At 41.8% G+C, this 23,102-nt stretch overlaps 1 protein-coding gene across 2 annotated transcripts in view; it reads right to left on the reverse strand.

Annotated features, from left to right (window-relative positions):
• Positions 1-1,379: 1,379 nt before the first annotated feature.
• The window catches only part of LOC117513689 (DENN domain-containing protein 4B-like), a 110,837-nt gene continuing 89,114 nt past the window's right edge, over positions 1,380-23,102 (reverse strand). For both annotated transcript variants that reach the window (XM_034173930.1, XM_034173929.1), the window contains exons 20-29: positions 21,850-22,087; positions 20,537-20,828; positions 20,269-20,373; positions 12,080-12,255; positions 11,841-11,982; positions 9,950-10,189; positions 4,126-4,222; positions 1,992-2,157; positions 1,849-1,907; positions 1,380-1,771 (exon numbers count right to left, since the gene is read on the reverse strand). In XM_034173930.1, the coding sequence (XP_034029821.1) occupies positions 1,626-1,771; positions 1,849-1,907; positions 1,992-2,157; positions 4,126-4,222; positions 9,950-10,189; positions 11,841-11,982; positions 12,080-12,255; positions 20,269-20,373; positions 20,537-20,828; positions 21,850-22,087 (1,661 nt within the window). In that variant the 3' untranslated portion in view covers positions 1,380-1,625. The remainder of the gene's footprint in view (positions 1,772-1,848; positions 1,908-1,991; positions 2,158-4,125; positions 4,223-9,949; positions 10,190-11,840; positions 11,983-12,079; positions 12,256-20,268; positions 20,374-20,536; positions 20,829-21,849; positions 22,088-23,102) is intronic.

The raw sequence follows: 23,102 nt of genomic DNA on the forward strand, positions 1-23,102 counted from the left end.
ATAAAAGACGTGCAGAAGAGGTTACAATTTGCCAAAGAACACATCAACTGGCCTAAAGAGAAATGGAGGAATATTTTGTGGACTGATGAGAGTACAATTATTCTTTTTGGGTCCAAGGGCCAACGACAGTTTGTGAGATGACCCCCAAACTCTGAATTCAAGCCACAGTTCACAGTGAAGACAGTGAAGCATGGTGGTGCAAGCATCATGATATGGGCATGTTTCTCCTACTCTGGTGTTGGGCCTATATATCGCATACCAGGTATCATAGATCAGTCTGGATATGTCAAAATACTTGAAGAGGTCATGTTGCCTTATGCTGAAGAGGACATGCCCTTGAAATGGGTGTTTCAACAAGACAATGACCCCAAGCACACTAGTAAACAAGCAAAATCTTGGTTCCAAACCAACAAAATTAATGCCTCGCAGATGTGAAGAAATCATGAAAAACTGTGGTTATACAACTAAATACTAGTTTAGTGATTCACAGGATTGCTAAAAAAGCAGTTTGAACACAACAGTTTTGAGTTTGTAGCGCCAACAGCAGATGCTACTATTATTGTGAACACCCCCTTTTCTACTTTTTTTTTTTTTTTTTTACTAATAGCCCTATTTCATAGCCTTAAGAGTGTGCATATCATGAATGCTTGGTCTTCTTGGATTTGTGAGAATCTACTGAATCTACTGGTACCTTGTTTCCCATGTAACAATAAGAAATATACTCAAAACCTGGATTAATCTTTTTAGTCACATAGCACTACTATTATTCTGAACACTACTGTAAATCTGCTGCCTGAAATCAGATGCTGAAACATTTTTTTGAAGAACAGGGTGAGCATTTTGTTGGTCCTGCAGTCTCCATATAAACTCAACATCAGGAGATAAAAAGTCGAACAGTGACATCATCATAAGTAAGAAACCGTTAAACCATCAGCTGTGACCTTTTTTTAATTAGGACAAACTTGTTTTTTGTGTCCATGTGCAAAAAGGTCACACAGCTGCCTCAGAGTCAAGGACCCAGCAGCTGGAGAAGACCAGGGACATGCCCACATTTCACCTGGCCAAAGAAACACCCATGTTTCTGTATGTAGCAGATAGATGGTCTCTGGCTGCAGGACCAACAACATGTCGTCGCCACATCAGGAGCTCTGAAACCTGCTGCTTCAGAGGAATTATTTCTTGATGTGTTCGAAATCTGATCGGTCGAGATCCTCCAGAAATGATAAATGTGATTCATGATCCTTCAGTGTGAACTCTGATGCAGCTGAGCTCACTGCAGGAACCCAGAACCTTCTTTGGGCTGCGCCTGAATGAGGCACGTCACAGACTGACAGCTGCTGCATAGATGGCGGCTCAGCGTGCCACACCGTGGTAGTCTGTTTGTTTTGGAGTTTGGTAAGGTCACTGCGTCCTGCTCGGCTTCGTCTGGTGATGCTGGTGCTTCAAACATCAAATCTTTGAAATGAATAGCAGGAAAAGGTGGAGGATTCACACCGACACGGTGAACACGAAGGAGCACAAAATACTCCAACAGCCACTAGGAGGCAGCACAGAGGTGAAGAATAAAAGCAGGTGAAGGCAGAAGGAAAAGAGTCAGGATGTTACACTTCCTGTTGCTGGACTCATCAGCACTCGAGAAGCGGGTGGAAGCTGCGTCTGCAGTCCACAGCTTTGGCGCTGGGAGGCTGCACTCGCTTCGTTCTGAGTGCCTCGTGACCCAAAGTACCGCTGAGCCGAGAGTATGCTGTCTTGTACTTCTTATCGAAAGCAGCTGCGAGACAGAACGGAAACAATCAGTCAATCAACTCAAATCCTAAGGTAGAAACACATGAGCCTCCTCAGAATTACCGACGTGGTCTTTGCCCATAACCGCCAGTGTGAGGAAAAGGAACTCTCGGTACAAACTCCTGTCAGAGACAGAAACAAAGTCCACACAGACATCAGCAACTTTTCACACAGAGCGAAGACAGCCCCGCCCCCTAGCACCTCACCTCTGTACCCGCGGTGAGCCCGGATGTTTGATGAGTGTGTCCAAGAACAGGTTGATGGCCTTATGCACCTCGTTCATGCCCACGCATCGCAGCACCTCTTCCAGGAAGGACAAGCTGAATGGGTGGTTGTGTCGCCGCCAGCCATAACTTCGCATCGGAACGCCACCTGACAGAAAGACAGGAAGTCAGTAAACCCACACTAAGCTGGACTAACCTGTCTGTGGAAGCACTGACACGAGGACTCACTGTGGCTTCAAGAAGCAACAACATTGACATTAACTACAACACAGTGGCTACCTAAACATTACTCCGCGACCACTGACACATTACTCCGCAACCACCGACTGAAACATTACTCTGTGACCACTCAAAAATTACTCCGTGACAACCAAAACACTACTCCGTGACCACTGAAACATTAGCCTGTGACCACCAAAACATTACTCTCACAACTGAAACATTACTCTGTGACCACTCAAAAATTACTCCATGACCACCAAAACATTACTCTCACAACTGAAACATTACTCCGTGACCACCAAAACACTCGGTGACCAGCAACATATTACTCTGTTACCACTGAAACTTTTTTCCGTGACCATCAAAACATTACCCCGTGACCGCCGAAACATTACCCCGTGACCGCCGAAACATTACCCCGTGACCGCCGAAACAATTACTTCGTGACCACCAAAAAATTACTCTCACAACTGAAACATTACTCTGTGGCCACTCAAAAATTACTCCGTGACCACCAAAACACTTGGTGACCACCAACATATTACTCTGTTACCACTGAAACATTACCCCGTGACCATCGAAACATTACCCCGTGACCATCGAAACATTACCCCGTGACCACCGAAACATTACCCCGTGACCACCGAAACATTACCCCGTGACCACCGAAACATTACCCCGTGACCACCAAACTATTACTTCGTGACCACAGAAGCCTTACTCCATGGCCACCAAAACACTAGTGACCACCAAAACATTACTCAGTGACCACCAAAATTTTACTCTGAACACTGAAACATTACTCAGTGACCACCAAAACGACCACCAAAACTGGACATTTTTGATCATTTAAATTATTGTGTATTATCACTGTGTTTCATGTATGGACGTATTATAATTCAGGAAAGAAAGACTTTTTATAACTTTTTCTGAATGGTTTTTAAATGAGTTCACACTTGGGCCACCAAATTTAGACATTTGACGGACGACAATATTAGCACCTACCCCTGCGCTAACTGGAGCAGCATTCCCAACGATCGAACCCTCCCTCAACTGCTTTGATATGGTGTGGCTAAACATTTGTTAACAAGAGTGTTCTGAGAGCACAAGATCCCCCGCTGGCAAATGCTGCTTTGGTACAAGTGCTTGCCACATTCTGGTAGCATTTCAAGGTATGTGATAGTTGATTTCAGAATGCATACACCAACATATGAAACTGGCAGTGTCTAGATTTGTTAATCAAGGGCCATAGCTCTGCCAAAATGTGCCATTGTTGTACAATATTACAACATGCATATTACCAACCTATAAAATGGAATTGTAAATTTTCCAAAATTCCAAATAAAAATGTGAGAGGAGTTGATTTCAGAATGCAGGCACCCAACTCACGAAACTGACGAGTCTACATTTGTTAATCAAGAGCCATAACTCTGGTAAAATGGGTCCAACTCGGGAGAGACACAAATTACCATGACATTATTCCCCTTTTGGCCAACGGGGTACAAAAATGGATAAAAACATTGATTCCGTCATCAAATTGGATGTGGAGCGAAAAACCTGAACGTAAAGTGAAATTGTAGCTAATATTAGCCAGAGGCCTTGTTGTGACCATGCAAAGAGTTCTGGGAAAACCTCAACTTAAAATGTGTTATTAAATATTTAAAGCAGATTTGACACATTTTAACATGTTCACATTACACACTGCTTGGCCATTACTATTAGGACAGTCCTCAAATGAAATGTAAAATAATTACAGGATATTACCTGTTGATGGCGCCACGTAAAAAGTCTGGAGATTGTTTCAAAGACACTTAAATAGTTGTGTCTGTGATTTTATATATATATATATATAAAATGTTAAACTAAAATAAGGTAGGTGTGTTTTGTTTCTTACTGTGGATCCTCCACAGGACGTAGAGGGGGGGCCAGTGGTCCGTGTCGGGGGACAGCGTGTCCCACAGGAGTCGCACTCTGACTGCTGAACTTTCTGACTGTGAGACAAAGAAACAGCACAGTAAATAAATACGTAAACTTTTTTTTTTTAAGAAAAAAACTCTACAAATGAGGCTATGTTTTTAACTGAGTCACCAGAGGGAGACAGCCAGTCCAAAGTCCAAAATAAACACATCTGGAACCATATGCAGACTGTAAAACCAATTCAGAAGTAGAAGTATAAAACCATCCAGGTACTAAGGCTCACTGCTGTCGGTGCTTCTGTGGATTCCATAATGTGAAGCAGATAAGACTCTAGGACTCCCCCTGGACCTGATGGACCAAGTTACTTCCCCAGCTAAGGCCTACATTTACAGTTGGGTGGACTGGGACAAGATGGCAGATGGAGTTCCTTGTCCACGGACACAGACAGGCAGTGTAACCAGAAATCAAGATTAGGTTCACATATTGCCAACCGGGCTCCTTAATCCACAGTTACCGAACTGCTCTAAAACTGTTCCCCAAACTATAAAATAAGAGAATTTGATCCCTTCATAACATGCTGTACAGTGTCTGCGACGCACAGGAAAAACCCCAGTCATCAGCAAACTCAGGTAAAGAAGCTCATTCAGAAGAAGATGAAGCAAGAGAAGAAGTAAAGGTGAGAGTCCAAAGATTGAATGTTGGGATAAAGAAGGCAAATCAGAGAAAAAACAGGATGGAAGTTCGAGAAGGTCAAGAAACTGGGGGGCGGTCATAAAGTACTGGACAGTGGAGCAAATGAGGAACGGTACAGAGACAATGCTAGCAAGACATGGAAAAGAAGACAGGTCAAGTGACTAATAAAATCTAGACCAATAAATTTTCATCCAACAGAAATTATTTCCTAGCAAAAATCAATGCCAGAAATTCTCTAAAATGTGGCATACTGGGGGCACACACTTTTTTTCCTCAATAAATACAATAAACACATGATACAGTATACAAATCTATTCTACATAGCCTCTAAGTAGAGAGAGAGAGAAACAAAGCATAAAAAGAATGCAAAACCTGACCATAAAGGTACATAAAAGCGTGGTGGGTGGCAGGGTGTAGTCCTGATTCTGGGGGCTTTGGGGGTGCTCCCCAGAACATTTTTAAAACAGCAAGTCAAATTTTGTGTATTCTGGTGAATTTTAATGAGTATGAAGCCCTCTGAAAAAAATAAGTCACTTCAAACTGTGATGTAAAAAAACATTCTTGATTATGGGGGGGTCTGGGGGTGCTCCCACAGAAATTTTTTAAAAGAGCAAGTCAAATTTTGTATATTCTAGTGAATTTTAATGGGTATAAAGCCCTCTGAAACAAAGAAAACTCACTTCAAACTGTCAAGTAAAAATGATTTGTCTTCTGTAGTATTTTGATCAGTTCTATTATGGTAAATGCCCCAAAAGGGTGCTGTGTTGCTGGCTGTACAGTCAATAAAACACAAAATTAAGGCCTAACTCAATTGACGTTGTTCTGCTGTGCACAAAGTAACACTGTCACTCATTTGAAAACACATGCGCAATGAGAAACTCAAAATTCGCTTATTTACATTTAATTGGTAAAATGCTCACTCGTAAAATAAACTACGGCTGCAACTAACGATTATTTTAGTAATCGATGAATCGGTCAATTATTTTTTAGATTAATCACTTTTTGTTTTGTTTTTTGTTTTTTACTTACATGTGAGTTTTGCCATTATTTATTTAAGTGAGTTATTATTAAAAGGCCTTTATCATGCAACATCAATGTTTGAGCTTGTACTAAAGTTATGATGTTATATTCTCGTCAAAAACATACCTGGAGTAGTGTTTTGTTTTATTTTGCACATGCATACATGCATCACCGACACACCACAAAGAGATTTCCATCAGGTTTCACTCGATTATGAGCATTTTTGGATGCCTACAGCAACTATCTCAACCACTGACAACACATTACAGCAGGAGTCCACAAAAGTATTTTAAAGGCCTAACGAAAGTGTAATATGTGATCTTTAAAGTAGACCTGCATTGAAATAAATGCAGTGAGATCTTTGGACCAAAAAATGACATATTTACACATACGATCCTTCTGAATGTAGTAAAGTAAATCTGCAAGCCCAGATCTGTCCTTCGATGTAGAAATCTTCATTTAAAAATGACAAATTTACAGCTAAAATTTAGCCCTCCGCAAAACTGTCAGCACATCATGGACGCTGCCGAGACGTCAGGGAAAAGACCCTATCCCAGCATGCACTGCGCGCTCCAACTGTAATTTGTGGATTTACGTCAGTTTGTATCTGCACCTTTTTCTTGTCTTATACGGAAGGATCTACTTTTTTTAAAACTTCATATTGTCTTGTGGCACGTTTGGTGAGTACACATTTCTTTTATCTGTGCTTGGAAATTATTTTGGGGGACTTTTTCATACACCCGTTTTATTGAGTGGTGTCGCATTGAAAATCTACTGTCTTTCGCTTCCGGTGTTACCGTCGCGGGGTACGGAGGCGGGACCCACAAAGAATTCAAGTCATTAAAAAGATATAAACCTCTCTCAGCGACCATGGAGCTCTGCGGCTCCGATTACCGAGACGTGCGGCGCTGCGGAAAGTCTGTCCTTGCAGCAACAGGTGTCACCGGCCGCTCCGCATCAAAACAGCGAGCGTAGTCTCTGGACTTTTGCCAAGTTGGCTGCACCTCCATTCAGTAGACAGGGACGTGGTGCCGGCTGCACAGCAGACACGGGGGCGATGTGAGTGGCCCGCTTCGGCATTTACCGAGCCTGCAGACTCAGTAAGCATAGTGGAGGCAGAGAGCGAGGCATCGGGGAAGAACGTCGCCCGCTGTCGATGTTGCCGCTGATCTGAGCATGCAGAGCTGTATCTCACATTCATTGCAGCTTACTTTTGGATGCTGAAACCAGGATGTGTATAACAGTAACATTACTAACAGATAAAATCAATTTCAATGCGGGATCGGACTGAAGGCGGGAGCGCTCCGTCTTCTGCCGGATGTTACTGCAATGACCCGGATGTACAAACAGTTTTCGCTGAGGGCCAAATTTTAGCTGCAAATTTGTCATTTTTAAATGAAGATTTCTCCGCTGAATTACAAATTTGGGCTTGCAGATTTACTTTACTGCATTCATAAGGGTCTTATAAATACATATCAGCTATTTCTTTCTGAGATCTGACCACATTTATTTCAATGCAGGTCTACTTTAATAACCATCCCTGGTTCTCAAGACCAGGCACCTAAGTGGCTCTACCTCTACTCTTTTCTACTCTCCTATTTTACTCTTCCTTTTTAGATATGTAGATACACCTTTGTATACTGGCATAGTTCCACCTTAGAATTGGAATATAAGACATACCTTACTGAATTTTCATATTTGCATGAAAAAAACCCACAGCTTTTAGATGTGCTTTGACCGAAACAAACTGTCATTAAACGTAAATAAAACAGGGATGAAGTGGAGGTTTAAGAGTCACTAGGTGTTCACAGAAAGTTATTTATTTCTACATTTATTTATTTATGCTCATTGCTAGTTGGTTTGATCTTTTCTGTTGTTTTGTTTTATCAGGTTCTTTTTGTCTGTTTCTCTAAAATTGTATTATAGCATTATTAGTTATTATTACTATTGTTGTTGTTGCTATTATTATTCTTAATATATAAATAAAAGTAAGTCCCTTCAGCTGCTCCCTTGTTTGCACTCGGGGTCGCCACAGCAAATCCAAGGTGGATCTGCATGTTGAATTGGCACAGGTTTTACGCCAGATGCCCTTCCTGACGCAACTCCACATTACATGGAGAAATGTGGCAGGGGTGGGATTTGAACCCAGAACCTTCCGCACTGAAACCAAGCGCATCAACCACTTGGCCACCACCCCTGCTATTTTAATATATTCTTAATATATAAATAAAAATAAATTAAAAAATATTACAATTTGTAATACATTTGACTCTTTTACAACAACAAACGCTGAGCCATTAATTATTATACAGAAAACAAATGCACACAAACATGCTGAGATGCGAACAGCTTAATGCTAACTTTGAAAATGCTGTAGACATGCTAAAGCATGAGCATCGGTCCTGTTTTTAAGTTATAAAATACATCTATCAACTGTTTCAGAAAACCATAACAGGTCGGTTTAACATAAAGGTAAATATTACTCACAGACATATGCTCTTTAGGGTTTTACCGGGGAAAAATTAAGATAAAGCGAAATAAAACAAAGAACCAACGAAGCAGGAGATCAAAGCACTGCTTCATTGGTTCAAAGCAAAGCCACACCCTGCTCTATTTGGGGAAGGTCTGCCAATGTTCCCACAAAGACAGGAAGGAGAAGGACCGTGGCTCACAGCAAGCAGTAACACAGTCCCTTCCTCCGCGGTGCGGCGCCATCCACGATGACATTGCTGCTGCGTTGATTAGCGCAGAATGGGATGTTGCTTTGACAGTGAGTATCATATTTCGCCCCCAAAACATGCATGACACCACGTGCGCGCGTATGTGTGGTTCAATTTTCCAAATGGCGGAAATCCATCGCGGTGACGGAGAACTTTAACACATGATCTAGACCCTAACACACACAGGCACACATGTAAACTGATGACACCACAGAACCACCTTGCTCTGAATGGCAACCACTCAGGCAGACAACAGGTCCATTCCCACATCTCTAAAATAACCATCTCCTGCAGCCAGGGGAAACATGGGTATCTCTTTGGCATTTACCGGCAACTGGGTTTCTCAACACCAAGGTACCTACATGCTGGATCATGCACAGAGAAACAGAACACATGACCAAAAGGTTAAAGCTCTGACTCCTTCACAGTGCAAGTGACAACCATCCTAGTTTCTTTAAGTAATTGCTCGTTTGATATAAAGTCACTCCAGCAATACCCTAGTATCCTCCCAGGACACCAAGTACCACAGACAACCAATCATCATCTTCAGTGCTGGATAATGTCCACATTTCACAACCATACAACAAGACAGGCAGCACAGGACTATAAAGAGTTGGACCGTCGTGCTCCTGCAAAGATATTGACACTGACAAACACCTTTGTCCAGTGACTTCAAGACTCCACACAATCTTCCCAAGTGTTCCTCGATCTCAAAGGCTGAGTACCCTGATACATGTATGCCACTGCCGAGTAAGCAAATGTCTCTACAAGATCAACACCTTCACCACATACAAATAAACTTCAGAAGGCTAAGTCCATGAAGCACTGAAAGCACTGAATGGTGTAAGCACCAGAACACACCCTTGAGGAACACCAGTTTTCACTGGGAAAAACTCAGAGTCTCTGCCTCCACTCTAGACAGCACTCAGAGTATCTGTGTACAGGCTGGATATATGATGCCCAGTAGCTACTTCTTCTAAATTCTCAGGATGTCCCAGAGAGCAACTGAATCAAATTCTTTGCAACAAGCATCATCACTACCGTCAATATTATTATGGTTACACCCACAGTCTTGGTTCGCTAGGTTTTCAGGATATCTTAAAATAATAAATAAAATAAAACAAAATAAAATATATAAAAAAATAATGTGGATTTTAATTAAGCATGTTGGATTTTCTTTTTTTAATTAATATTTGTGAAATTTACAAATCAAACCAAAGTTTGTACATTTTGGATGTTTCTTCCGGGCCCGATATGATCAAGAAACCTTTAAATTGTTTTTTAAAATGCTTTATTTTAACTGTGAATGTTTCTGTGTTGCCGTGACATGGACTTTGATAATGGCGAAAACCTCTGTCAGTGACTCACATGTGTGAATTGGCTGACCAGCGGCGAGGCTCGGACCAGCTGCAGCAGGTTACTGGGCAGACCCAGACGCTGGAAGTACCAGACCAGGTTCCAGAAGATGATGGAGTGGTTGTCAAGGAACTGAGGCTGGGCCAGGACCGACTCGCCCTCATTCTCCAGCAGACTCTCCAACTCTTTCCGCAAAACCAGAGGGCTCAGGTAGGCCACAGTCACCTGAGGAGCCCCGCCCCCTGACAAACCCTGAAGGGCGGAGATGCGCATTTAAAATTTTATTAAAAAAACCCAACACACACACACACACACACACACACACACACACACACACACACACACACACACACACACACACACACACACACACACACACACACACACACACACACACACACACACACACACACACACAAAGTCATATCTCAGGTTGAACAATAAATGGAGCCAGGTTTTTGTTATTATTAGAACTCAGACATGAGGAATCACACCAATGGACTTCTTCGTCAGTGTTGCGTTATTTCTGGACTTCACTGGTCTAAAGGGACTCCACGGTCTTCTTCGTCGGTGTTGCGTTATTTCTGGACTTCACTGGTCTAAAGGGACTCCACGTCTTCTTCGTTGGTGTTGTGTTTCTTGTCATTTTATGTCAGTAAAGTGTCGCTGAGCAGCAGATTTCTTTGCCTTCACTGAGTAGTTTACGTTTGTTTCCGAGTTCAGCAATGTGTTCTATAGTTGTTACTAGGGCTGAAATGATTAGTCGAGCAACTCGAATAGTTCGATTACAAAAAATGTTCAAGACAAATTCTGTGCCTCAAAGCTCCGTTTAACACTGTAGTACATAGGCCAGGCCTGTGTGTGACGCTGTAACATCCCCAGAAAAAAAACAAAAAAAACAAAACAAAAAAAACACAGAAGACTAGAGCATGCACCTAAGCCGTGTAAGAACTAATCAATGTAGCGCCAAAAGCTACAGCTTTCCAACGCGAGAGAGTAAAATAAAGCCTTGTAAGAGAAGGAGGGTCCACACGGATGATCTGAAACAGACTGACTGCGGTTCGCTTCAAATACACAGTGCGCTTCAAATACACAGTGCGCATTTAAAGTGAACCGCAGTCAGTTGTTTAAACGGCACTCGCCTTTGTAGATGTACAGCGGGACGCACTGCTACCTCATCAGGGCTCGTAAGATCTCATCTTAAAGTTCAGAGTCTGTTGTATGTCCGTCACCCCCCCGTCCACCCCCCAAAATTGCCAGTACTCACAAACGTACTTAAACGTTCCTTGTTTATTGTTTCAGCATTCTAAAAAAACAGCGAGACAGAGGGAGGGAGAGAAAGCGTTTCATGTACAGTTTTGAGAACGGAGTGCATTTCCAAAAATACATAAAAGTACTTCATTTAGTCATATTTAGAGTCAGTTTGGGTAAATTGTTGGAGTCACTTTGTGTCAGTCTGAGTCAGTCTGAGCAAATCGTCGCAACGCTCTGCTCACGTTCAGGTGCAGCCTGACTGACTGAGGATTACACCGACCACCTGCGCTTATGTTTCGGTGTCGGGGGGGCTGAATAATTACCCAGGAAAACAGAAAGGGATACACGAAATTTGACAATCAGCAACATTGTGCCATTGCTTAGGGAGAGCACCGGACTATTGATGTTGTTTAAAAATGCAAAAGTACTTTTTATCTGATTACTTCAATTAATTGCCTGAATAACTGATAGAATACTCGATTACTGAAATAATCGATAGCTGCAGCCCTAGTTGTTACATTCACAGTAATTAGGAAATAGGCGGGGCCAGTGTGAACACATGCATGAAATGTCAGTCTTCATTTCATATCTGTAACTTTTTATATCATCCAAACCCAATGTGACAAACAGGAGAATATGAACCCGTTACCGAGGTGATTCTGGTGTTTTCCGAGTGGCTGCTGGTTCCAGAGGTGGAATTTTCACTCAATCCGTTACACTGCGTCTCCTGGCCACTTGGCCTCGCTAAGTTCTCCTTCTCCTCCTCTGTATTCCAGGTGCTGCGTTCCACACTGAGGAGAACAAGTAAAACATAAATTAAACAGTCTGGTTTCATATAGATTTGAAAATCTGTTCCAACAAAAGCTGCAGAACAGTGACAATTCGTACCTGCAAACAGGTCCGAGGTCACAGACCTCAGCGTTAAGAAAGGGCACAAAGGAGGCGGAGCAAAACGGGCATGAGGAGTTCAGGTTGGAGTCGTCAGACGTCCATCCGGCCATGATCTCCTCATCATAAATCAAAGAGTTACAGCCACGGCACAAAGAGCAGCTGGACATCAGAACCTGGACACGCAGAGGGGAGGGGTCAGAAATAATAGCAATGGACCCAATCCCATCCTATGTCGGTACTGGGTCCGATATCGCAGTCATTCAGTTATCGGATATCAGAGTATAAAAATAATATAAAAATAAACACTGTAGTCGCTCTGATAGCAAAAACTTTGGTTCATTTTTTGATGGGCAGCAAAATGCTTATTTGTACGGCACTCTGAGTCCCATTGTCAAAGGCCTTACACACTGTAGCCTGCTTGGTAAAAAGAGGAAAAAAATTAAAATATAACGCAATGCTGAAATACCCTCGGCCGTGTGAGCATAAAAACAGGAAACAGAATGTGACTTTTTGACATCTTAAAATACAACCCCTGGCAATAATTATGGAATCACCGGCCTCGGGGGATGTTCATTCAGTTGTTTAATTTTGTAGAAAAAAAGCAGATCACAGAAATGACACAAAACTAAAGTCATTTCAAATGGCAACTTTCTGGCTTTAAGAAACACTATAAGAAATCAGGCAAAAAAGATTGTGGCAGTCAGTAACGGTTACTTTTTTAGACCAAGCAGAGGGAAAAAAATATGGACTCACTCAATTCTGAGGAATAAATTATGGAATCACCCTGTAAATATTCATCCCCAAAACTAACACCTGCATCAAATCAGATCTGCTCGTTAGTCTGCATCTAAAAAGGAGTGATCACACCTTGGAGAGCTGTTGCACCAAGTGGACTGACATGAATCATGGCTCCAACATGAGAGATGTCAATTGAAACAAAGGAGAGGATTATCAAACTCTTAAAAGAGGGTAAATCATCACGCAATGTTGGTTGTTCACAGCTGTGTCTAAACTCTGGACCAAATACAAACAACATGGGAAGGTTGTTAAAGGCAAACATACTGGTAGACCAAGGAAGACATCAAAGCGTCAAGACAGAAAACTTAAAGCAATATGTCTCAAAAATCGAAAATGCACAACAAAACAAATGAGGAACGAATGGGAGGAAACTGGAGTCGTCTGTGACCGAACTGTAAGAAACCGCCTAAAGGAAATGGGATTTACGTACAGAAAAGCTAAACGAAAGCATTATCACCTAAATAGAAAAAAACAAGGTTACAATGGGCTAAGGAAAAGCAATCGTGGACTGTGGATGACTGGATGAAAGTCATATTCAGTGATGAATCTCGAATCTGCATTGGGCAAGGTGATGATGCTGGAACTTTTGTTTGGTGCCGTTCCAATGAAATTTATAAAGATGACTGCCTGAAGAGAACATGTAAATTTCCACAGTCATTGATGATATGGGGCTGCATGTCAGGTAAAGGCACTGGGGAGATGGCTGTCATTACATCATCAATAAATGCACAAGTTTACGTTGATATTTTGGACACTTTTATATCCCATCAATTGAAAGGATGTTTGGGGATGATGTCATTTTTCAAGATGATAATGCATCTTGCCATAGAGCAAAAACTGTGAAAACATTCCTTGCAAAAAGACACATAGGGTTAATGTCATGGCCTGCAAATAGTCCGGATCTTAATCCAATTGAAAATCTTTGGTGGAAGTTGAAGAAAATGGTCCATGACAAGGCTCCAACCTGCAAAGCTGATCTGGCAACAGCAATCAGAGAAAGTTGGAGCCAGATTGATGAAGAGTACTGTTTATCACTCACTAAGTCCATGCCTCAGAGACTGCAAGCTGTTATAAAAGCCAGAGGTGATGCAACAAAATACTAGTTATGTGTTGGAGCGTTCTTTTGTTTTTCATGATTCCATAATTTTTTCCTCAGAATTGAGTGATTCCATATTTTTTTTCCCTCTGCTTGGTCTAAAAAAGTAACCGTTACTGACTGCCACAATTTTTTTTCCTGATTTCTTAAAGCCAGAAAGTTGCCATTTGAAATGACTTTAGTTTTGTGTCATGTCTGTGATCTGCTTTTTTTCTACAAAATTAAACAACTGAATGAACATCCACCGAGGCCGGTGATTCCATAATTTTTGCCAGGGGTTGTAGGTCAAGGTCAGCCATCTTCGAAGGTCTGTGGCCCATGAATGTTCCCTGTGAATATGAAGACCCTGGCAGTAATAGGACTGGACTTATGCTGAACAAAGACAGACGGACGGACGGACGAAAAGTCTTTGCAATACCTGGTGGTCATATTTTGGCGTCAGGTAAAAATCATTCATTGTCAACATCAAGCGTATTTAATGGGTTAACAGTTTACTCCAAGCTTGTTTGGCGAAGAAAGATAAAATGTTCCTGTTTCTTTTTTGTGCTGAGTATGTCGTGGAGACTTGGGACAGAGTTCCTGATCACCACACGAGAGTCTAAGTGTTTTAGCTGTGCTCAATTGTTTAAAATATCTTCTTAAAAGGTATCAAGAAAAGTCAGAAAATAAAGTCCCAAAGCAACAGTTTCTATTTTGCCAGCAAAAGGAAATAATTTCAGTCTTTTGCAAACAACACCAGGGCCCAGTTTCTCAAAGCGGTGTAATCTTATTTGACTAAACTCACTTGGTCAACTCACCTTTTGATGTTAGTTGTTGCACAAAGTGCTTAGTCAGTTGAAGTTTCACGTCTAAGGTTTTTAGCCTGCTACAGAAGAGGCTAATCTTAGTTTAGTCAACAAAAATAGTGTTTTACCTCAAAAAAGGTGGCTATCGTGTACCACCACTTGATGGAGGAGGAAGGTATTCCTGTTTGTAGCAGACAGACCAAGCCGGAAGTAAACAAACATGTCACGCATTGGAGGCATTTCTTGGCAGCAGCACTCGTGACCGTGAAAATCGTCAACTAATGTAAGATGGCTAATCTACAAGTTTGGCTGTCGATGTGAAACGGTGATTAGACACATAATGTTGGACGACTAACCTTAGTTGGCTAAGTAAGCTTAATAGACTAAAGGTTAGACTGTTTTATGAAACTGGGCCCAGAACAGCTTTGAAACACAAAGAGTTACAGTCACCTTTACGCATTCCAGGGGTTAGTTTCTCCACCCCAAGTGGGCTGTCTTTCCATACTTAGCAAATCTTACACCAATAAAAACAGCTTTTAACCCCTTAACGCCGGAATTTATATAGCTGTATATAAAAAAAATGTTTTGTGTGTGTTTTTGCCTTTAAGTAGATGGTAAATAATGTTGAGATTATTAATTTCACTTTTGCACAAAAACTAGATAGTAATATTGGGTATTCTGGTAATGACTTTATGTTATAATGTTATAATAATAATGATGGTATGTTGCAAATTTGCGACAACGGGCATACAGGTTAATTTGGTAAGTTGCATATTTGAGTCAGAGATTGCAGCATATATGCGACGATGGGCGTTAAGGGGTTAATGACATTGTCTTTTCAGGCAATTTGCAGGTGCCATGAGATGATTTCTTGGAAAAGCTCCAGAACTGTAAGTTCATCTTTGAGTCATCAGTCCTGTGAGGTTACTCTGAGTCATGGAAACTTAATATTCCAATAAAACCCAAATTATCATTATTTTCACTGATATGTTTGACTTTAATTCATTTTTCCTTTCCTTTAAAATTAAAGCTAGGGTAGGTAACTCTGTTCAGAAACACTTTTTGTTATATTGGGTGAAATGGTCTATCCTAACAGTAGTCAAAACATTATGTATTCAGAAAAAAGAATGCAAATAAATAAATAAATAAATAAATAAATAGATAAATCAGACATCTGTAGCAGCTGTAGGATCAATAAAACGCCGACCAGTATAAGCCCCGCGGTCCGCTCTCAAAAAAACATTCAGATGCCTTCATGCCTAGTTCTTGCTGCTCGCGTCACCAGGCTCAATGCTCCCCTCTGTCCCTCCCTCCTCCGCGCGTGCACACTCATCTCGTTTCACCGAAGAAGTTCACTTCGGTACAATGGCAGAGGGAATACAGCTGAAACTACCACTTCCACCGGATTGTGCCATGTCGGATTAATCATTTTCTCTGCAAATTGGCCATTGAAAACAGCTGTAATCACTTCCTGAATCACAGAGGACCGCTCCAGCTTCAGCCATTTGCACACGCACACCTAACAAGCGGCAGAAAGCATTTTGAGCCGTCTAAAAGGGTAATTATTTGTCATGTTTACATTGTCATGGCTTAGTAAAACAGTTGTGTGTTCTTTCCTTCTTGTGTGCAGCTGTTAAAGTGTGCTACGTGTCGCAATCTAATCACCAACACGATGTGCAGCTCACTAAGTGGAGTAAAGAAGTAAACAGAGTGAGTGGTGAGGAATCACGGAAGTGATTACAGCCGTTTTCAACTCCCAATTTGCAGAGAAAATTATTAATCCGACAAGAAATAATTATTTTATATACACAGCGTCCAGCGCAGAGTGCGTGGCAGCTGGTAGAACAAAGAACGGCGTCCAGCTGGAAACACAGCGGGTGGGATCATCAACACAACGGGTGAGATCATCACGACAACGTGCGTGCTAAGGCATGCTTGTGTCAGGGAGCATTTAGTTGGCTCTCCTCTGCCCTGCTGAGTACCACAGTCAGATGCGCGTTCAAGTTTGTGGGGGCGTGGCTTTGGACGGAGCACTGACGGGATAGGGGGTGGAACCTAGAGGTGTTTCTTCCGAGCTCTCTTGCTAGCTCTCCAGGACTACCAACTCTAGCTTTAAGTGCTTTACTCAAATTACACCCTTAAATCCAAATTCTGGCCTTATAGTTTGCTTCAAAATAAAACATACATTTTGCAGACAACATGTGTCTAAACATCTGTTGACTGTTATCAGTAACACACAACAAAACCATTGTCTGGCTTTTGCGTATCAACATGATAAATTTGTTATTATTAGCATGCCAGCTGTTAAAAAAGTACACTACATGTAGAAAGTACTTTTGACTGATCGTTACTGTCATTTATCGTAAAGTCACTTCAAGGTGTCGGCAGAAAAACGCTGTAAATCTGTTTACTCTGAACAGAATCACACAATGCAAACTAAAAAATAAAACCAACAACGTTTAATTAGTTACTTTTGTACACACCGCGTGTCACGCTTCATCTGCAACACACACACACACACCCCTCAGTGTGATGATCAGGATCAGTTTCTGCGTGCACTTAATTATTCACCACTTTACATATCGTCATTAACAATAATAGTCTGACATGACTGATTTATCTTTTAAATTATAGCATGTAAACGTGTTCAGATGGTTTGTGTGTAAGAGTACACGGAGGCTGTGTAACTCTAGGGGCAGCTCTAGCTTTGGGGCGGGGGGGGGGGGGGCATTCTGACTTTGCCTCTTCTAGGGATGGGTATTGATAAGATTTTATTGATATTATCGATTCCGCTTATCGATCTGATTCCTTATCGATTCCCTTACTGATACCTCTTGTGAATTTTCTGTGTACTAAAAGTAGGCTTTACAGGTTTTCTATGTCAACATTTTAAATTGGTCACTGGATCCTTGATCTCTGGACATAAATGAAAATAAATAAAATCTGTAGTTTTTGTCAAAAGCATTTCCTTTCAGAGATTTCGGCATGAATGACTCTCCATACCTCTGAGCTCAGCCGGCTGCTGCACGTCAGCGCAGGACGTCTCATTTTGGGAGGAAAAAATGTTTTGATCGATTGCAGTTTGTTTATATTACAACATCTGGAAAGAGGTGTCATTTGATTTAAATGGTGTTTTGCTTTGAATTTATTAATTCCGACTGGACTCTATCATTCTAACTTGACTTGGCAGAGAGCCGCGCAGCGTTTGGAGCTGTGTGAACAGAACGGAGGACAATTCTCGTTTCTTTCTCCCAACAAGACAGGAGTCCCAGTTAGTGACTTTAATCCGCATAAAAGTGACTCACGATTGACACATTCAGGGATGAAAGTGGTTAAAAAAAAAAAAAAAAAAAAAAAAAAAAAAAAAAAAAAGCTGAAACCCAAAATTACCCCGCCCAAAACCACCCGGACGAAAATGTTTGAATTCTAGAAGCTCTGAAATGCAATCTGGGACTAGATAGATAGATAGACAGATTTTATTATCATTGTTATTACAACAATGAGATGTCCGCACTCACATTCCACATACAACAGCAATTGATCTACAATTATTACTTGTTTACCGTAATAATGGCACACATCAGAATTAGGACAACACATATACATTTGACATTGTTTATGTGCACTAAACCTGAAACAGTCCGTTTCCCAATTGAGGCAATGTGAGTGTGTTTGTAGCCGCTGCAACTGTCAAGTCGCGCCGCCAGGCCAGCTTGAGAGGACGAGGCCTGCCGCAGGGAGGGAGGGGCAGGAAGAGTGATAAGAGGAGAGGCTGGAGCATGCTTCGGTCCATGTGTAAGTCTGTCAGTTTATTGTCCTTGTGGGTTGAGATAAGAATGGAGCCAAATAATCTCACCAGAGCCTGAAAAAATTCCTCTGAAGGAAAAACAGTGGGCAATTGACCTTGATTCCTGTAGTGTTACAGCTGAGCAGTGAAAAACACTTTTTACAGTTCCACTCACTCAGCCAAATCCCAATTATGAATTAAGAATAGTCCTAATTTTGAATTAAGAATATTCACTGGCCTCTGAAACCTTCAGCTTCAACTGCAAGGCACGCATCAGCTCCAAGGTGTCATCCAATTTGCGTCTGAGTTCAAGAGTCAACGCAGTCTGAGAATGCACTGCCTTGCCAACCTCGTTAATCATGTGAGGGCCCGTGGTTCTTGATGCCGCCGTCTTGCCAATTTTCTGGTAGATCAGGGCAGCACATAAGCCAAAAAGTACCAGCCCTGCTACCATAAGACCAAAAATGAATAGGTCCTCGACGTCCTCCACGGAGAAAGGCGCCAAGCATGCCACACGCCAGGAACTCCAGGAGTCGAGGACATAGCCCGCAGGATACGTTCCATCTGGGCAGGCAGGATCCCCCGGTCCTGACCTTCTTGTAGAAAAAAATGGTGTCAATAGCGTTCAGAGACCAGCTGATCAATTCCATGGTTAATCCAATAGTAGTCCAATAGATCCAGAATCCAATATAGTTTTGAGGAATTCACAAGTCTGGTGAAGTAGGGACTTGAAGGTTAAAAGCAGAGAGATAAGGGAGAGTGGAGGAGATGTGACCGCCCTCGTCGGAGTCCCAAGCTGTATCTATTCCAGACAATAAACTGCAGTGAGTGATTCAAATTCAATCCAGTAGTATTCTGGTCTTATTAGGATGCAGCAGTTTTCTAGCTTGGCAGATCTGGAGGAAATCACTGAAGAAATTAACAAATTGAAAATGTATAAATTGAAAATAATAAATTGTCATTAAACTTAAATAAAACAGGGATGAAGTGGAAGAGTCAGTAGGTGTTCACAGGAAACATTTATTTATTTCTATATGTATTTATTTATTTTCATTGTTAGTTGGTTTTATCTTTTCTGTTGTGTTTTGTTTCATCAGGTTCTTTGTCTCTTTCTCTAAAACTGTATTGTAGCATTGTTATTATTATATATTATATTATTATTATATTTATGTTGTAGCTATTATTATTAATATATGAATAAAAATACATTTTAAAAAAATACAATTTGTCTCTTTTACGACAACGAATGCTGAGCCATTAATTATACAGAAAACAAACGCACACAAACTTTCTGAGAGGCGAACAGCTTAATGCTAACTTTAACATTGAAAATGCCATAGACATGCTAATGCGTTAGCATCGGTACCGTTTTTAAGTTATAATACATCTATCAACTGTTTCAGAAGACCATAACAGGTTGGTTTAACATGAAAAAGGTATTCAACTCAAGTGGACTCTCTAATATCAGGCGGCCGTCTTCTGAACGCGGGAGATCCGGCAAAGCACGAGAAGGCACATAAGGTTTAACAAGTTGAAAAGGAGCTCTTGTATTGAAATCGGCAGGCGTGTATCGGAATGGGATCAGAAATATAAAAATGTGGACGGGGTATGTGTAAGGATGAATTCAGAGCAGGTTACTAACAGAGACGTGATCAAACGGCAGCGACACTAGTATCACACATGATTTTTAACACTAATTCTGGTGTTCAGGGTCCTTTACCTCAAGTCCCACCCCCTCCTGGTTGGCATCCCAGGACCTGCGCAGAGGATAGGCTGGGCTGGGCGTGTCCATCAGATCGATGTCGCTTCCCACAGACAAAGAACTCTAAGAAAAGACCACATGGAACCAGATTAAACATCTTCAGACTTCAGCAGCAGGAAATGCGGCCATAAAAGGCCAAAGCGCTCTGGGTTAAGTCCTGACTTTAACGTCACTGTGCACCACCCAAAGTTCTCCTGTCAGACACGCAATTCAAACTTTCAGGCACCTCCGAGTTGGCGTTGACAAGTCTGTCCTTGGCTTTCAGCAGCGTTTCAGCGACCTGGGCTTTCCGGGACTGTCTGTGCTCCGACACTCTTCGTCCACTGCTGGCTCCTCCTTCTCCTCCTGGGCGCCGGTCGCCCACACTGGCGGCTCGTCTTGCTAATGTCCTGTGCCGGGTTGGTGTGAGGAGCTGCTGGAGTTTCCCCGCGAGGCCGCCACGACTCAGTGAAGAGATGTTATTGTAGTTCTCGTCCACTTTGGTGCTGTGGCTGGATGAGTCACTCCATACCGTAGTTCTGGGGGGAGGTCAAAGGTCAGAGGGTAAACAATGTCAGGTATTTGTACAGTACAGATGGAACCTATGAGGTTATTTTATTATAAACTGAAAAGAAAAAAGTTAAGTTTCTACATAAATTATTATTCCCACATGTACATGGTAAATGGACTGCATTTATATATTTCCATCTACATCAGATGCTCAAAGTGCTTTACAATAATGCCTCACATTCACCCCTATGTCAGGGTGCTGCCAGACAAGGTATTCACTACACATCCGGGAGAAACTAGGGGATTAAGGACCTTGCCTAAGGGCCCTTAGTGATTTTCTGGTCAGACTGGGATTTGAACTGAGGATTCTCTGGTCTCAAGCCCAGCGCTTAACAACTAGACCATCACCTCCCTTAAACATGCAAATTAAAGCAGAGGTTTCTGAATTTTTAACAAATGAATGAAACGCAGCCGACTCTGTGTCAGCCTTATCCCGTGAGATCTCAGAAGCTAAGTAGTGCGGGATCTGGTTAGTACTTGGATGGGAGACCTCTTTGGAACGCTGTTTGTTGCTCCAGGTTACACTGGAGTTGCATCAGGAAGGGCATCCAGCATAAAACCCGTGCCAAATACCAATGCGGATCTGTATGTATCTGCTGTGGTGACCCCAAACAAATGGGAGCAGCCAAAAGGATGACGTCGACAACAACAACAAAGGAATGAAACATCACTGATCAAACATTTGAGAAAATGTATTTTTGAATAACAAACTGTTCATATTTACAGGATGATCACATGACACAATTTAAAGCAAACATGAACAAAAACAACAACAAAAAAGCACTCATAATAACAGCAAAAATAATTTTTAATAAATACAAATCAAAGCCAAAAATATTTAGAAATCTTTACAAAAAATAAATCCAAAGCTAATATTCAACACTCATTACATTAAATAAATGCTCATCCTTAAAAAAAACAAAACAAAAAACTATATATATGTGTGTAATTTTAAATACAACAATCAGTGACTGAGGTGATTTTTCTGACCTGTCGTCTCTGTCTGCAGACTGGCAGCTACAATCCAGATCACACTCTGGAGTCTCTGCACAGTCTTTGTAGAAAGTGGAGAGGCAGATCTGACTGCGCTGAACCACAACACCACTAGGGGGTGCTGAAGGCAGGGTGGCAATGTCTCTACGTCCAAGCGGGGGTTTACGGGAGACGGCGTCTGCACAGCCGTTAGGCTCCGCGTTACGATAGAAGGTCCTCTTAGAGAGATTAACCTCTGCAAATCAAAAAGACAACTCAGACTATTCATCTGCACTCACAGACACTGTTCAAACACATCATCACTTTTACAGCCAGTTTTCTTCAAATCAGTCAGGGGATGGACACATGAACATTTTCCTGGACTTCATTTCCATGAATTATTTAGAAATTCAAACTGTGTGGTGCTGTCCAGTAAATCTGTCTGGAGGTGGCAGTTCTCAAACACGGGGCAGCTAGTCCACCCGTCAGTACTAGCTTAGTGCTGCTGGCCTAAAGATAATGGTTTTTTGATTGTTGTTATGCAAAAGAACTCCTGTAAAGCTTGGTGCCCAGTTGTGGTACCTGGCTCACAGTCACTACTGCTGATTGTGAACCGTTTTCCAGCCTTGGATATGCCCGTTGATAGCCCTCCAAGCCCACAGGTAAAACGTTAACCCCCATCTCTAGGGTGACACTCCGTGTGTTAGTGATAGGAGATTCTATCACCCACAAACAAACTACAGATGTGCCAGCTGACTCCACTAGGATCAAAGAGAATATAGTACCAAGAGGTAACACCCAACAGAACACGCATAGCAACAGATTCCCCCATGGCTTCATTCTGCCACCGCCATACTGGACTGTTTTAAACCTGTCAGACCCGCACAGTCTGTGGTCAGACCACATGATGTGGCTGACAAAAGAAGCCAAGCTGCAGCTGTTGCAGAGGTGAACGTCTTTTTGTCTTATCCGCATACTTTGATACTTTGAATAAGTAAAATAAATACATTAATACATGAGTAGCCTGAACACGTTCATAACATTTAATGAGCTGACAGTTCAACTGTACTGTCACATTCACTTATGGTGTCAAATCTGATTTATCAGAATAATGTAGTTTGACATCACAAATACAAAAGCATGTTACAGATAACTGAATATCCGCCACAAACCAAACTGTTCATGCAAACTGTCCACATCCATAAAGTGATGATCTGATGACTGACAGCACTGTGACTCTTTCTCAGAAATCAAAGCTGACGTTGGAATAT

Source organism: Thalassophryne amazonica, chromosome 7 (assembly GCF_902500255.1).
Source record: "Thalassophryne amazonica chromosome 7, fThaAma1.1, whole genome shotgun sequence".
NCBI lineage: Eukaryota > Metazoa > Chordata > Actinopteri > Batrachoidiformes > Batrachoididae > Thalassophryne > Thalassophryne amazonica.